Here is a 13,283-nt window from a genome sequence, read left to right on the forward strand (position 1 = left end):
ACAGCAGCACATCAGACATGTATTTTAACTCATGGGGAAGAATTATAAATAAAATCCACATATAAAGAAGAGACTGGCCAATTTATATCATTAGACACAATCTTCTCTAATTTTCTTTTTTTTTTAATCTCAACACTTCGAACACGTTAATCCTGCATGCCCGCTTCTTTCCATGTGTACAGGTGTATAATCCATCTCATAACACAGGGAGGTCTACCCAGGTAGCTTGCGCTCTGTCTCCCTTCTTCACACATGATATCCTTGAAGCATCACTCACCATCGACACCCCCTCCCTCTCTTGAGAGGCCCCCACATCACCGCCGTGAGCCCCACGTGGCTTGGGCCTCAAGCTTCCAGCTTATGAAGAAGCAGATCTGGGCACACGGAGAGAGGAGCAGAGCAACGTGGACAGGCTTGGTCAGGTAGGTGGGTGTCTCTGCACAGGCCCTGCCTGTCTCCAGCCTCATTTCCCCCGTGTCTGGCCTGCCTAGGACTGGGGAGGGGGTCATCTTACATTGAGTCCGCAGTCCTGTTTATAGATCAATCAACAGACTCCTTCATCTATGATCATTCATTTATTTGTTTTTTTCTTTTTCTTTCTTTTTTTTTTTTTCATTTTTTTAGCTACACGTCTGCTCTCTGGAAAATTCTTTTTAGGATTTGATCATGAATCTTTCCCGATTTCAATGGGTTCCCTGAGCAATCTGACCAATTTGCAGTGTTTGTCACGTAAACTCGCCCACTGAACATGTATTTTCTCCTTTTGCACCTTCCCCCCGCCCCACCTTCTGCTTCGTCATTCAGCGGATCCAGACTTAATTTCTAGCATGGCCACTAATTAACCATATGAATGTGGACAATGATTTATGTAAAGGAAAGTGTAAATGATCTGGGATGGCTGCTTAACCTCTGAAACTGATTGAGACCCTGATATGTACCTATGCCTTTAAATATTGTATTTTTAATTTTCCCCAACTCCTAAGTGGAGCCTATAATGCTGACAGGGGTTGGATACCTGACCTAGGGTCACACTGCTCAGAACTGGAATGGGACTTAAGCTTGAGTTCTTGTTCATGTGCTTCCACTAATCATTTTCCAATGACGAGATGAAATTCAGGGGAAAAAATTCCGGACCTCTGGGAAAGCTACTCTTCTGCACTTACAGCTTCTCTCACCAGAGTCGTTTTCTGCTCAAATGCTAAAGTGATCCGGGAGGCTTCAGGAAGTCAGCTCATCCGTGAGAGAGAAATAAAATACTCTGGCAGAAGCCAGTTACCTTCCACAATCCAAACTCCTGAGGGGAACGTTCCTGCTTGTAACGTAGCTTTACGGATGTTCTCATGGTTGATTTAACACCAGCTGGGTCTTCTAGGAAAGGTCTGTTTAACATGACTAGAAATACATGCCAAGAGATTAACCCTGAGGGAAGCCAAATCCCAGTTGAAAGTGGGCACAAGACCCAGGGGAGCCCCTATGTCTGCCTGACAACCCCTGCGTTCCCTCAAACAAGAATCAAACCATGATTCTGAGAAGCTGTCCTTCATCCCCTGCACCCCACTCCGTGCTGCCGTACCTCCCAGGGAGTGCCTCGGTGGGGCCCTCGTGACAACGTGCTGCTCACTGCCTTGTCCCTCTCCCCACTGGACAGGGCTCTTTGATGGGGGAGCCTAGGTTTCACCTCTGACTCCTCAGTGCCTGGCACGGGGCCTGGTGCAGGATGGGTGTGTGTTTAGTGTGCGCATGAGAGAGAGGAAAAGAGAGAGAACAGGAGAAGGAGAGGGAGAGGAGAGAGAAAGGGAAGGGGTGGAAGCCAAGGGGAAGAGGAAAAGAAAGGAAGAAAAAAGGGAAAGGGAGAAGAAAACAGAGGAGAAAATAGAAAGAAAGTGAAAACAGGGGATCCAGTGGAGCCACTATGGGATGGACCTAGATCAGCATTCCATAGCTACCTGACTCCTATAGGCTCCTCTAGTAAGGGGTCCATTGATGGCGCTTCATATCCCTGGGTATCAGGCATAGCTCACACACTGCTGTATCCCACAGCCCTCAAAATATCTGAATATCCACCTTCTCCAGTGATGGCTGCCCATGTGGATGGTTGTAGGCCTTTTGGAGAAAGACTGGGAGGACCACTACTAGATATACTTGTAATGGGGTCACAGGGTCCCACTTCTGGTGCCCCAGGTTCCTTTTCATCTGATAGATTCTAAGTCTGAGAACTGGCTCCAATCCCGAGGCTGGACAGAGGATCATGACTTTCCACTGTGATGACTCCCCTTAGCCATCTTCTCGTTCATTCTTGATCTCTTTTGATCACGTATGTTAAGCAGAACTCTTGTTGGTTGCCCGTAGACCTTGCCCCATGAACACCGTTTTCCGTTAGCCGTCTCCAAAGACACATGCAGTTCAGACTCCCCCTCACTGCCCTTTCTACCTTTCTGCCTAATAGGGCGAGTGTTCACACCTGGCGCCTGGCAGTTAAGTGCTGTCACCTGGCCTGTGCTGTTCTGGTTACCTGTGTCCCCTTGCTACTAGGGACCTCAGTTCTGTAACAGCAGAACTGACATGAGCCATCTCAGCTGATATTTCCTTTAACTGCACATTTCTTTTTTTAATCACTCTGCTAGCAGAGTGTCCTCCAGCCTTGCTTGGGAATGTGATCAGCTGGTAGGCTTTTCAGTCTGACATAGGAGACCCATTATAAGCATCTCCACTTTTCCAAGCCTTTGGTCCCTTCGTAGTCTTTCAAGGCAGGTTTTGGCATCTCTACTTAATTTAATGAAGTATGTTACTTTTTCCAGACTTCCATGAGTCAGCAAGTAGCATATATTTAGACTGATTTTCCAGGCTCCTTGCCAAAGCATTGAATAGTGCGTGGTGGAAAAGTGGCTCCACGTCAACAAGCTCTTCCTTACTCGGCTTTAATTCCAGCCACTCCCGGGACCCACAACCCTTGGCCTCCACTGCAGGCTTGCTCTCCCCCTGCTTGGGGGTGCATGTTGGCCTGTTCTTGATGGAGCTTTGATGTATAATATTTCCTCTCTGTTAGCAGCCTCACCCCTTCCCCAGTTTATGGTTGATATTTAACCCTATTTATGAATCTGGTATAAGGAGAAGAGATGGGGGCCGATCCTGAGAAAGGCAAGCATCGTCTTGTGAGGCACCTACCTTATCTGATCTCTCTGCATATTCCTAGAGTACAAGTGGGGGCTATGTCTTCCAGTAGGGGAGTGGGGCGTTTCTGTAGTCCAAAAGAATTCAGAGATATTGTTTTTTCTTTTTCTTTGTTTTTTTTTTTTTTTGAGACAGAGTCTCACTCTGTTGCCCGGGCTAGAGTGCCGTGGCGTCAGCCTAACACACAGCAACCTCAAACTCCTGGGCTCAAGGGATCCTTCTGCCTCAGCCTCACCAGTAGCTGGGACTACAGGCGTGCTCCACCATGCCCAGCTATTTTTTTCTGTATATTTTTAGCTGTCCAGATCATTTCTTTCTATTTTTAGTAGAGACAGGGTCTCGCTCTTGCTCAGGGTGGTCTCGATCTCCTGACCTCGAGCGATCCTCCCGCCTCGGCCTCCCAGAGTGCTAGGATTACAGATGTGAGTGACCCCTCGACCGGCCTATACAATTATAATTACACTATCTAATTATAGACAGCTACTATTTTATTATTTGGATGATACTATTTTATATCCCATCTGAAATGGTTAAGAACTCCTATTTTACAGAATTCATGTCAACATGTAGTATTTTCAGAGTTTTGCTTTTTTTCCAATCTGATGGATGTGATATATAGTTGACGGCTAAGCAAATTTTGGCAAGTTATTTATTAATAACTTCTGTGAGCCTCTATTTTCTCATCTGTTAAAGGCTCCCCCTGTGGGTTCATGAATTAGAAGAAAAGGCATTCTTTTTGGTTAGAACATACCCTTATGAACTGGGCTTGGAGACAAGACACACTTGTTTAAGCAAAAGGCTCTCCTTTCTCCAGCCAATGTAGTCCTTCCAGGGTTCATTGGTTGGCTTGCAGAGCATGGGCTGATTGGATTTAATTCCCCATTTACCAACTTGTTTTATGCCTTGATGCAATGCAAACTACCCAATCATACATGATGGTTTTGCCTCTCCTTACCAGACAACAAGGCATCCTCACAGAGTACTGTCTGGAACCCTAAGGAGCCCCATTGCCCACTACTGGGCAGCTCAATTTCCTCACCCACTTCAGGGCTGGCAGAATCTGCTGATTGTACACAGCAGATCATCATTTAGGTAAAATTCTCCCTTCTAAGAATTTCCTTGACCACTGTGTGAAATTCCCACAATTACATTGCCAAACAGCCAAGCCCTGGAATTGCTAGGGAGCTGGGAGTCAAAAAGGTAGCCTCTCATTTTTTTTTAATTCTGCCCACAGAGAAGATATATGGAAGGATACTGAGACTTGGATTTGAAAGAGAATCAAAAAGCATTATAAAGTTTGAAGTCTGTATCTGGTGCAGTCTGAACAGAAATTATTGTTTTAAGCAGCTGTAAAACACAAGATGTTCTCACCAGAATTAGTCATTTAAATTCTTATTTGTTCCTGTCCCTATACCCACCACAGAGAGGAGCAATTAAAAGAATACTCTGAAGTTTAGCAAAAGGAACTTTCCTCTCATTCCTATCCCCAAATATTTTCATCTTCTTTATACCACAAATGTTTTTGAAATGAGAAGCATTTTAATCCCCATATCACCACTCTAGATTGGTTCTGTGGCAAAATATAAACAAAACTACACTTACTTTGCAGTAGCAACAGGGCCAGGATGATATGACCTGCAATCAGAGGGAAAAAAGATATTTGAAATGCATATGGCTACCTTGTCAAGAAATTGCACAAAAATATAAAAGACCAAGCAACAGTCAATGAAGGACCAAGTGGGCATCTCAACCTTTATACTCTGATTGTGGCCCCTCTGGCACTTGACTTTCCTTCTCCCTTCTTCTTCCCCCAGTAAATACATTTTCAGGGATGGATTATATGAAAGTTAATCGGGCTAATAAATCTCTTACAAAAATGTTTATGTTTCCTTTCTCTAATTCCTCTCAGGTCATAAGATTATGCTTTCTTAGGTTCAATAGTGGAAACATGCAGAAACTAAGGCTATGAGGTTCTACTGGGCAGAGAATGGATTTTATTTTCACCTGACTTATCTATTCCATGGTGTGACTGGGATTTGTACACACTATTTGATTGTTATAATGATGACAATGGAAGACTGGAGTTAGGACTTTCTAGGTTAGTGAATAATGCACAGTGAGGACCACACCACCTGAGACTGACCTACAGAAAAGCTAGTCTTTGAGGAGTTTACAACAGCCTTTCACTCCATCTCGAACGACCTCTTTGACTTTGTCATTCTGGAGAGTAAAGATGAAAGGGTTCAGGAAAGGGGTTAGCACAGAAACCAACAAGGAAAGTGTCTTATTGTACTCAGCTGCCTGCGTTTGCCTGGGTTTCACGTACAGGAACAAGCAGCTGCCATACCCGATCGTGACACAGGTGAAGTGGGAGGCACAGGTGGAAACGCCTTTCCTATGGCCAGAGGCTGAGGGAATCTTGAGGATGGTGGAGACGATGTAGGTGTAGGAGACAATTGTAGGGATCAAAGAACCGATAATAAAAACAGCCATTAAAAATAGAATAACCTCTGTGAAAAGAGTGTCATCACAGGATAGCTTGAGCAATTGCCCTTGGTTACAGTAAAAATGATCTAACAGATTTGATTTGCAGAATGTGAGCTGCAACGTGGCATAGACTAGCCAGATTTCAGAAAGAAACCCAAACACCCATGACACAACTACCACCCACATGCAGGTGCGGCTGTTCATAATGATGTTGTACCTCAAAGGGTTGCAGACAGCCATATAACGGTCCACAACCGTCACTCCCAGTAATGCCAACCCTGTGGTCCCCATAGCAAGGTACAGGGAGAGCTGGGCAACGCATGCAGTCAAAGACATTGTCTGCATCCCAGCAATCCCCAAAGCATCAAGGGGACACTTGTGGTGGTGACCAGGATTTCTAGGACAGAGAGGTGGCCGAGGAAGAAGTACATGTTTATTGTCTATTTATCAGCACAATCATGATGATGACTGTGGTTCACATTAATATCACTAAACAGAAGAAGAAGAATACAGCAAAAAAGAATTGCTATAGCTCTGAGGACACAGAGAAGCCAAGAAAGCAGAATTCAGTGGCACTAGAGTGATTGTCTGTCATTTAATCTTAGCTTCTGTTTCTTGTGAAACCTGAGATCAAAAGAGAGGTAGCATTGCTCCACATGGTCCTGCTCTCCAGAGAGAGAAGGAAGAAAGATTAGGATGAGGAACTATTTCCAACCTGATAATCAGGTGACAGGCCCCTGCTACTGTGCTCTGCACACAGCCAGAGGTAAATGTTGTCACCCCAAGCCTACAGGTAAGACTGCCACTGCACTGCGGAGCTAGCTCCCTGGAATGGGTGAGGACACCAGCTTCTTTGCTGGTATGAGAAAGACACTGGGTTTGTCTTCTCTCAGAGGGCAGAGGCTAAGATCTTTATAATAGGCCAGTTTTGAAGCTGAATCAATCAGGCACCTCCAGTTTGAGGATTGTCCTGCTTTTCTCTTGGGTTAACTGTACCAGGTGACACAAAGGCATTTCATATGATGTTCAAAGGATGGAACTTTGAACCTGAGCTCTTATCTGTAAAGGTGGTCCCTAGATCCACCTTGGGGCCAGCAGAAAAGAGGCAGGGGATCTAAGACCAGTATTCTTGCTGTTCCCAAAGTCCAAAACCTCCATGTTACAGAACGGAAAGATCTCCAAATGAGAGTTCTGGAGCTTGGCATAATTTCTCAGAGCAGATCCATTCTTCTTTAATTCATTTTCTCTCCAAAGTTCTGGGAGGAAGAAAAGAGGGGAGCTGGCACAGACAGGAATAGATCTAAGGCCATCGGCTGCTTAGGGTGCCAGGCTCTCTGCTTCTCACTTTATTTATCCCATCACTCAAATGTCACCTCTTCACAGGACTCTTTCTGATCACCTTACCCAAAATGGAACTTCGGTTTTCTTCACAGCACTTGTTATTACCTGATATTATATATCTAATTGTTCAATTCATTCCTTCATTTAACATTAAGCAAATGTAGTCATGAACAGAACAAACACAAATGCCTGCCCTGTAGAGCTTAAATATCGGGAGGGAGTTGGGGCTAGACCACACACAAGACATGTACGTAAAATATGTGAGATGTTGGTTTATTGTTCATGCCACAGAGAAAAAAATAAAGCAAGGAAATGGGGTTGACGATATAATTTTATTCACTTATTGTTCACCGATGACATTAGAACTTAAACTCCATGAGGGCAAGAACACATCTTCTTCAACCCTGTGTTCCAAGACTGGCACATAAAATTTATAGATATGAAATATTCTTGGGCCAAATAAGTAGTGCTGAAAATTTTTGGTAGACAATGGACGGATGGATGGATGGATGATATATGATTAAACAGCACTTGTCCTGGCCAGGGCAAGTTAGGCAATATCCCTTCAATGCAGCTCTACTTGGTTTCCCTTCCTGCATCATGTTACTATTCTCTCTTCCACCCTTCCCCTCCTGAGGCAACCCTCTCCATATCTCTGTGGCTGTTTTACTGTTGGGCAAACAGTCCTTGAAGGACAGAATTGGTGAGAGAGCTCCGAGGTCCACTTTCCTCAACATCTGGATAACTAGCAGTAGATGAAGAAAAATGAGAGAGGCCCCTGACTGATGTCAGAGAGCTGTGTGTGTCCAGCAGTGGGTCAGAGAAGAGCTGAAAGTGCTCTCTGCACACAATCTTCTGCTTCAGGATCTAGAAGGCAGGCAGGCCTAGAACCTCCCATCCTGATCCTCTTTTACACTGTTTTCCATAGAGAAAAGCCCTTGAGAAGACACTTGCCTCCATGGAAAGGCTTCACCACCACTTCTCTCAGGCTCAGCTGAGGCCAACTCCAGTCGGGCCAGTGCTAAGCCATGCACAGGGGCCAGAGGAAGTGGCTGCTGTCCCCATTCATGGTGAAGGAGGAAATTATCTTCATAGAGGAGCTTAGAGAAAAGTCCAGAAATAGTGGTGTTGTGCAGGGTTGAGAGTCTTTCCCTCTCTTTCCTTCCCTCCCACTTTCTTCCTTCCCAAGGGGACTTAGTCACTGAGGTACTTCTTTTAATTAGTCCAGAGCTGGGAGTCCCCAAGCAATCAGTATAGGGAGAACAGAACAAACTTTTTGTTTAGTTCAATTTTTGACCAATTAAGTTTTAGAACTTTTGAAAGTTTTTGTTCAGTGGGAAACTGTGAAATCTTGCCTATCAGGGACTTCTTAATATCAGGGCTGCCTTTCCCCAAAGCCCAAGTCTAGGTTTCCAGAAGATGTCTCAGGCTCTAAGCAGTTTACCCCCTCTGCCTTTGTCCCAGGATTTTCCCAAAATTCTCTTAGTTATTTGGAGCCAAAATCACCCCCATCCCCCAACAGGAGACACCACAATTGGCCTCTAAAACATGCACCAATGTCTCCAGAAGCCTGTGTATTGACTTCTGTCAAGCCTTAACTTCACCAAAAATCCCCTACAAAGCCTGTTGACTCCTTCAATCATTTTACAGAGGCTCCTGCTCCTAGTTCCATGGCCCCTACAGAATGCTGTAGGGAGGTTCTACCCCTAAATCTAACTCCACTCTGTTACTGCTTCAGGTTTTCACTCTTCTGAACATATGTGCATTTGTATGCATTCGAGCAAGATTCTTCCATAGCAAGTCCCTGATTACCAGCTGGGACACCTCAAAGTGGAGAGAGCATAAGGACATCCTGTGTAGGCAGTTATATTCACAACCTGGAAGAGCTGACAAAATGTAAATTGGAAATATGCTTGGTGCTGGAGTAAGACAGAAAAAGTGAGAGTTATAAAACATTCATCTGAATTTTGGGTTTCATTTTAAGTATACCTGTTAAATCTGAGAATGTCAGTTGGTGCCTATGAGTATAAATTGGGAATAATCTTCCTTCCAATTCCTTAAATTGCCCAAACTCAACCAGTTGCCATATAATTTTAGAGAAATTTTCTAAGCGTGTATCTCCATATTCTTTTTTATAAAGGGTGTGAAAATCTATTTGCAATGTTTTCTCCCTCACTTAACAACATTTAAAGATACCTTCACATATTAGCACATATTAACCTACCTCTCTCTTTTTTTCCATTGAGTTCCATTATATGAACGCCATATTCTTTATTAGCTGGCAGTGTATTGATCAATTTTTGTCCTTTCTATTTTTTATTATGAAAAATGATGGTATAAATATTCTTAGATATTTATAAGTACATACACAATTATATTTCTGGAATAAATCCCTAGAGTTGGAATTTCTAGGTCAAGATGCAGGTGTATTGAAGATACTGGTTTTTATTGCCACCAAATTATACTCTAAAGATTTTGGATTGACTCACACAATCTTTAAGAACATATAATAGGTGAGCTCTGGTTTTTCTTACCTACTATGTGCCAAAGGCATGATTGAAATTTTTTAGTCCTATGTAAATATATTATTTTCTTTTTATGTCAAAAAAAGAAAATAACAAAAATAAATAAAATAAGTTATAAGAGAAATCAATTGACAAACTTGATGAAATGGAAAATCTTTTGAATGATAAAAACGACCAAGACTGACTCAAAAATAAATGAAACAACTGAATATTTCCAAATGTGTTAAATAAATTGAATTCACAATTAAAAACCTCCCCACACAGAAAATGGCAGATCCAGGTGGTTTTACTGGTGTATTCTATTAAATATTTAAGGAAGCAATAATACCAATCCTACACAAAATCTACTAGAAAATTGAGGAGAAGGGAACACTTCTCACTTTGGTCAATTCACTTTATAAGACCGGAATTATTTTAATATCAAAGACATCACAAGAAAATAAATCAACAAACCATTATTCCTCATGAATACAGATGCAAAGTCCTTAACAAAATATTAGAAAAATCCAATCAGTAATATGTAAGCAGGATAGTGAACCACAACAAGGTAGTGATTTTATCCCAGAAATGCAAGGTTGGTTTAACATTAGGAGATTAACCAATATAATTCACCATGTTAACAGAAAGAGAAAAAATTATGATCATTTTAATAGGGGCATAAAAGGCATTTGATCAAAATCAACATCCCTTGATTAAAAATTCTGAGCAAACTAGGAACAAAAGGGATCTTCTTCCAACTGATAAATATAATCTATCAAAAGAAAAAACCCTGGTACTAACATCAAACTTACTGATAAAAGACTTAAGATTTCCTTCTGAGATAGCAAGCAAGGCAAGGATATCTGTTCTCACCATTTCTATTCAACATTGTATTAGAAATGCTAGCCAATTCAATAAAATAAGAAAATGAAATAAAAATCATACAGTTAGGGAATAAAGAAATAAAATCCTTTATTTGCAAATGACATAGTCTTATATGTTGAAAACCCTAAGAAGTTCACTAGAACAAATAAATGTAATTATCAAGGTCATGGGATAAAAGATAAATATGCAAAAATTCATGGTATTTCTATACACTGGTAATGAACATTGGAAATGGAAATAAATAATACAATGTATAACATCTGAAAACATGAAGAAAATTAAGTGATATATTAATAAGCTATATGTAAGACCTGTACACTTAAAACTATAAAACATTGCTGAGATAAATTAAGGAAGACTTAAATAGTAAAATATTCTATTATCATAAATCAGAAGACTCAATTTTGTTAGAATGTCAATTCTCTCCAAATTAGTCTATAGATTCAATGTAATTTTAATCAAAGTTCCAGCAGGCTTTTTGCTAACATACAAAAGCTGGCTCTAAAATTTATATATAAATGTGAAGGACCTAGAATTGCCAAAACAATTTTGAAAAAGAAATCTGAGGGGCTCACAATATATAATTTTGAGACTGGCTCTAAAGCTACAGTCATTAAGATAGTGTGGTCTTTGGCATAATATCATGTAGATCAATAAACAAATAGACAAATAAAATAGAGAATTTAGACACAGAACCAAACAGACATCTGCAATTGATTTTAACCACACTAAGTGTCAGTGAAGATGTGGAGTGACTGCAATGCTCATACACTGCTGGTGGGAACCTACAATGGTCCAAACAACAACAGTTAAACACGCACTTACCATACATTCCTGCAATTCCACTCAGATATTTTCCCAAGATAAATGAAAATGTATGTTCACACAAAAGGTGTGTTTATGAATGCTAATAGCAGCTTTATTCAACAAACTGCAAACAACCCAAATAATTAACAGGTGAAAGAACAAATAAATTATGGTAAATCCATACAATGGAATACTACTAGGCAATAAAAAGAAATGAATTATCGATAAATGCATCATCATGGGTTATGAGTGATTCTTTAAAAGATCATGTTAAGCCAAAGAATCCAGACATAAAGTCCACGCTCTATTATTCCATTAATAAACTCGAGATGAAAAAAAACTCATATACAATAACAGAAAGAAAATAGTTGCCTGAGGCTGGGGTTGGGAATGGAAATTGACTTGGAAGGGGCCCAAAGAAATTTTTTGAATGATGAACATGTTTAATAATTTGATTTTGGTGGAGATCAGATATGTACATAAATATTTAAAAACTCTGGTGAGGCATAGTGGCTCATACCTGTAATCCTAGAACTTTAGGAAGCCAAGATGGGAGGATCACTTGAGGCCAGGAGTTTGAGACCAGCCTGGGCAAAATAGTGAGACCCCATCTCCACAAAAACAAATAGAAAAATGATCCAGGCTTAGTGGTGTGCACCTGTAGTCTCAGCTACCTACAAGGCTGAGGCAGGAGGATTGATTGAGACTGGGAATTTGAGGTTGCAGTGAGCTATGAGGACAACACTGTACTCAAGCCCGGGCAAGAGAGCAAAAAAACCTCATTGAAATGTGGACTTAGAGTGTCTGCACTACACTATTGACAATATCCAAGATATGGAATCAATAATAGTGTCCATCAATGGATGAGTGTATGAAGAAAATGTGTTTTATATATATATGTATATACAATAGAATACTATTTGGTCTTAAAAATAGGCATTATGCTAAGTGAATAAGCCAGGCACAGAAAGACAAATATCACATGTTTTCACTCATATGTGGGAGCTAAATAAGTTGATCTCATAGAAATGGAGAGTAAAACAGTGATTACTAGAGGTTGGGAAGGGTAGGAAGGCGGGGTGGGGGGGGACAGGAAGAGATTGATTAATGGGTAACAAAAAGTTAGATAGGAAGAAGAATAAGTTCTGGTGTTCTATAGCACACTGTAGCAATTTATTGTACATTCCAAAATAGCTAGAGGAGAGGAATCTGAATGCTCCCAACACAAAGACGTGAACAATGCTGGAGGTGATGGATACTCCAGTTATCCTGATTTGATCACTACGCATTGTATACATGTACTGAAATAGCACATGTACCCCATAAATAAGTACAATTATTAGGTATCAATTAAAAATAAAAAGTGAAATAAAGTAAATGGCCACATTTATAGCATACAATTGAACCTTAATAAAGTTGAGAATATTTTTTAAAAAATAAATCCAAACTATTTGACAGAGGATGTAGCTCATCGCTGGGGCCTGACGAGGTGCAAAGGCAGGTGAAGATGACAAGGGAGTGACCCAGAAAGTGACTAGAATATGTCGTGAGGGACAACTAAGTGAGGGAAGCAGGATCTCCTGTGGGGTGGGCGGGAGAAGGCGGGGAGCCAAAGAGAAAGCAGGCGGGTAAAGAGCTTGTGTGACCCTAATGGATATCAGAGTGTGACAAATAACTCTTGGATCTTTCCCCAAACAGATGTCTCTTTGGCCAAGTTCTATCAAAACGTTTTTGAGCAACTTTCTTCAAACACCTGCTTAAGTGTTCCCTTCTATTTAAGGGAATAGATTTTTTTTTTTTTTTTTTTGTAAAAAGGAAGACAGATATTTCCCACCAATAGAGCCTATAACATTGAGAGCATCATTTTAAAGCATACAACATCTTTGGTGAAAGTGAAAGGATTTCAAGATTGTATTAGATCATGCACAAACCATTTAAATTGAAATCTGGAGACCTGAATGCCAATTCCTTTTCATAATTATTAGCTGTGTGATATTCAGTGTGAGCTTTCACCCCTCTGGGTTTGGTTTTCTCATCTGAAATATCAGGGCATCGATGTGCATCTCGCGTCACTCCTCTGTCCAGAAA

General features: G+C 41.1%; 1 protein-coding gene across 1 annotated transcript; it reads right to left on the minus strand.

Annotated features, from left to right (window-relative positions):
* Positions 1-5,325: 5,325 nt before the first annotated feature.
* OR9A2 (olfactory receptor family 9 subfamily A member 2) lies at positions 5,326-6,253 on the minus strand. The gene is given in 3 exon segments (XM_069462476.1): positions 5,326-6,008; positions 6,011-6,094; positions 6,097-6,253. Coding segments are annotated over 3 exon segments (924 nt in total).
* Positions 6,254-13,283: the final 7,030 nt, after the last annotated feature.

The sequence above is a fragment of the Eulemur rufifrons genome, chromosome 29 (assembly GCF_041146395.1).
Source record: "Eulemur rufifrons isolate Redbay chromosome 29, OSU_ERuf_1, whole genome shotgun sequence".
Classification (NCBI taxonomy): domain Eukaryota; kingdom Metazoa; phylum Chordata; class Mammalia; order Primates; family Lemuridae; genus Eulemur; species Eulemur rufifrons.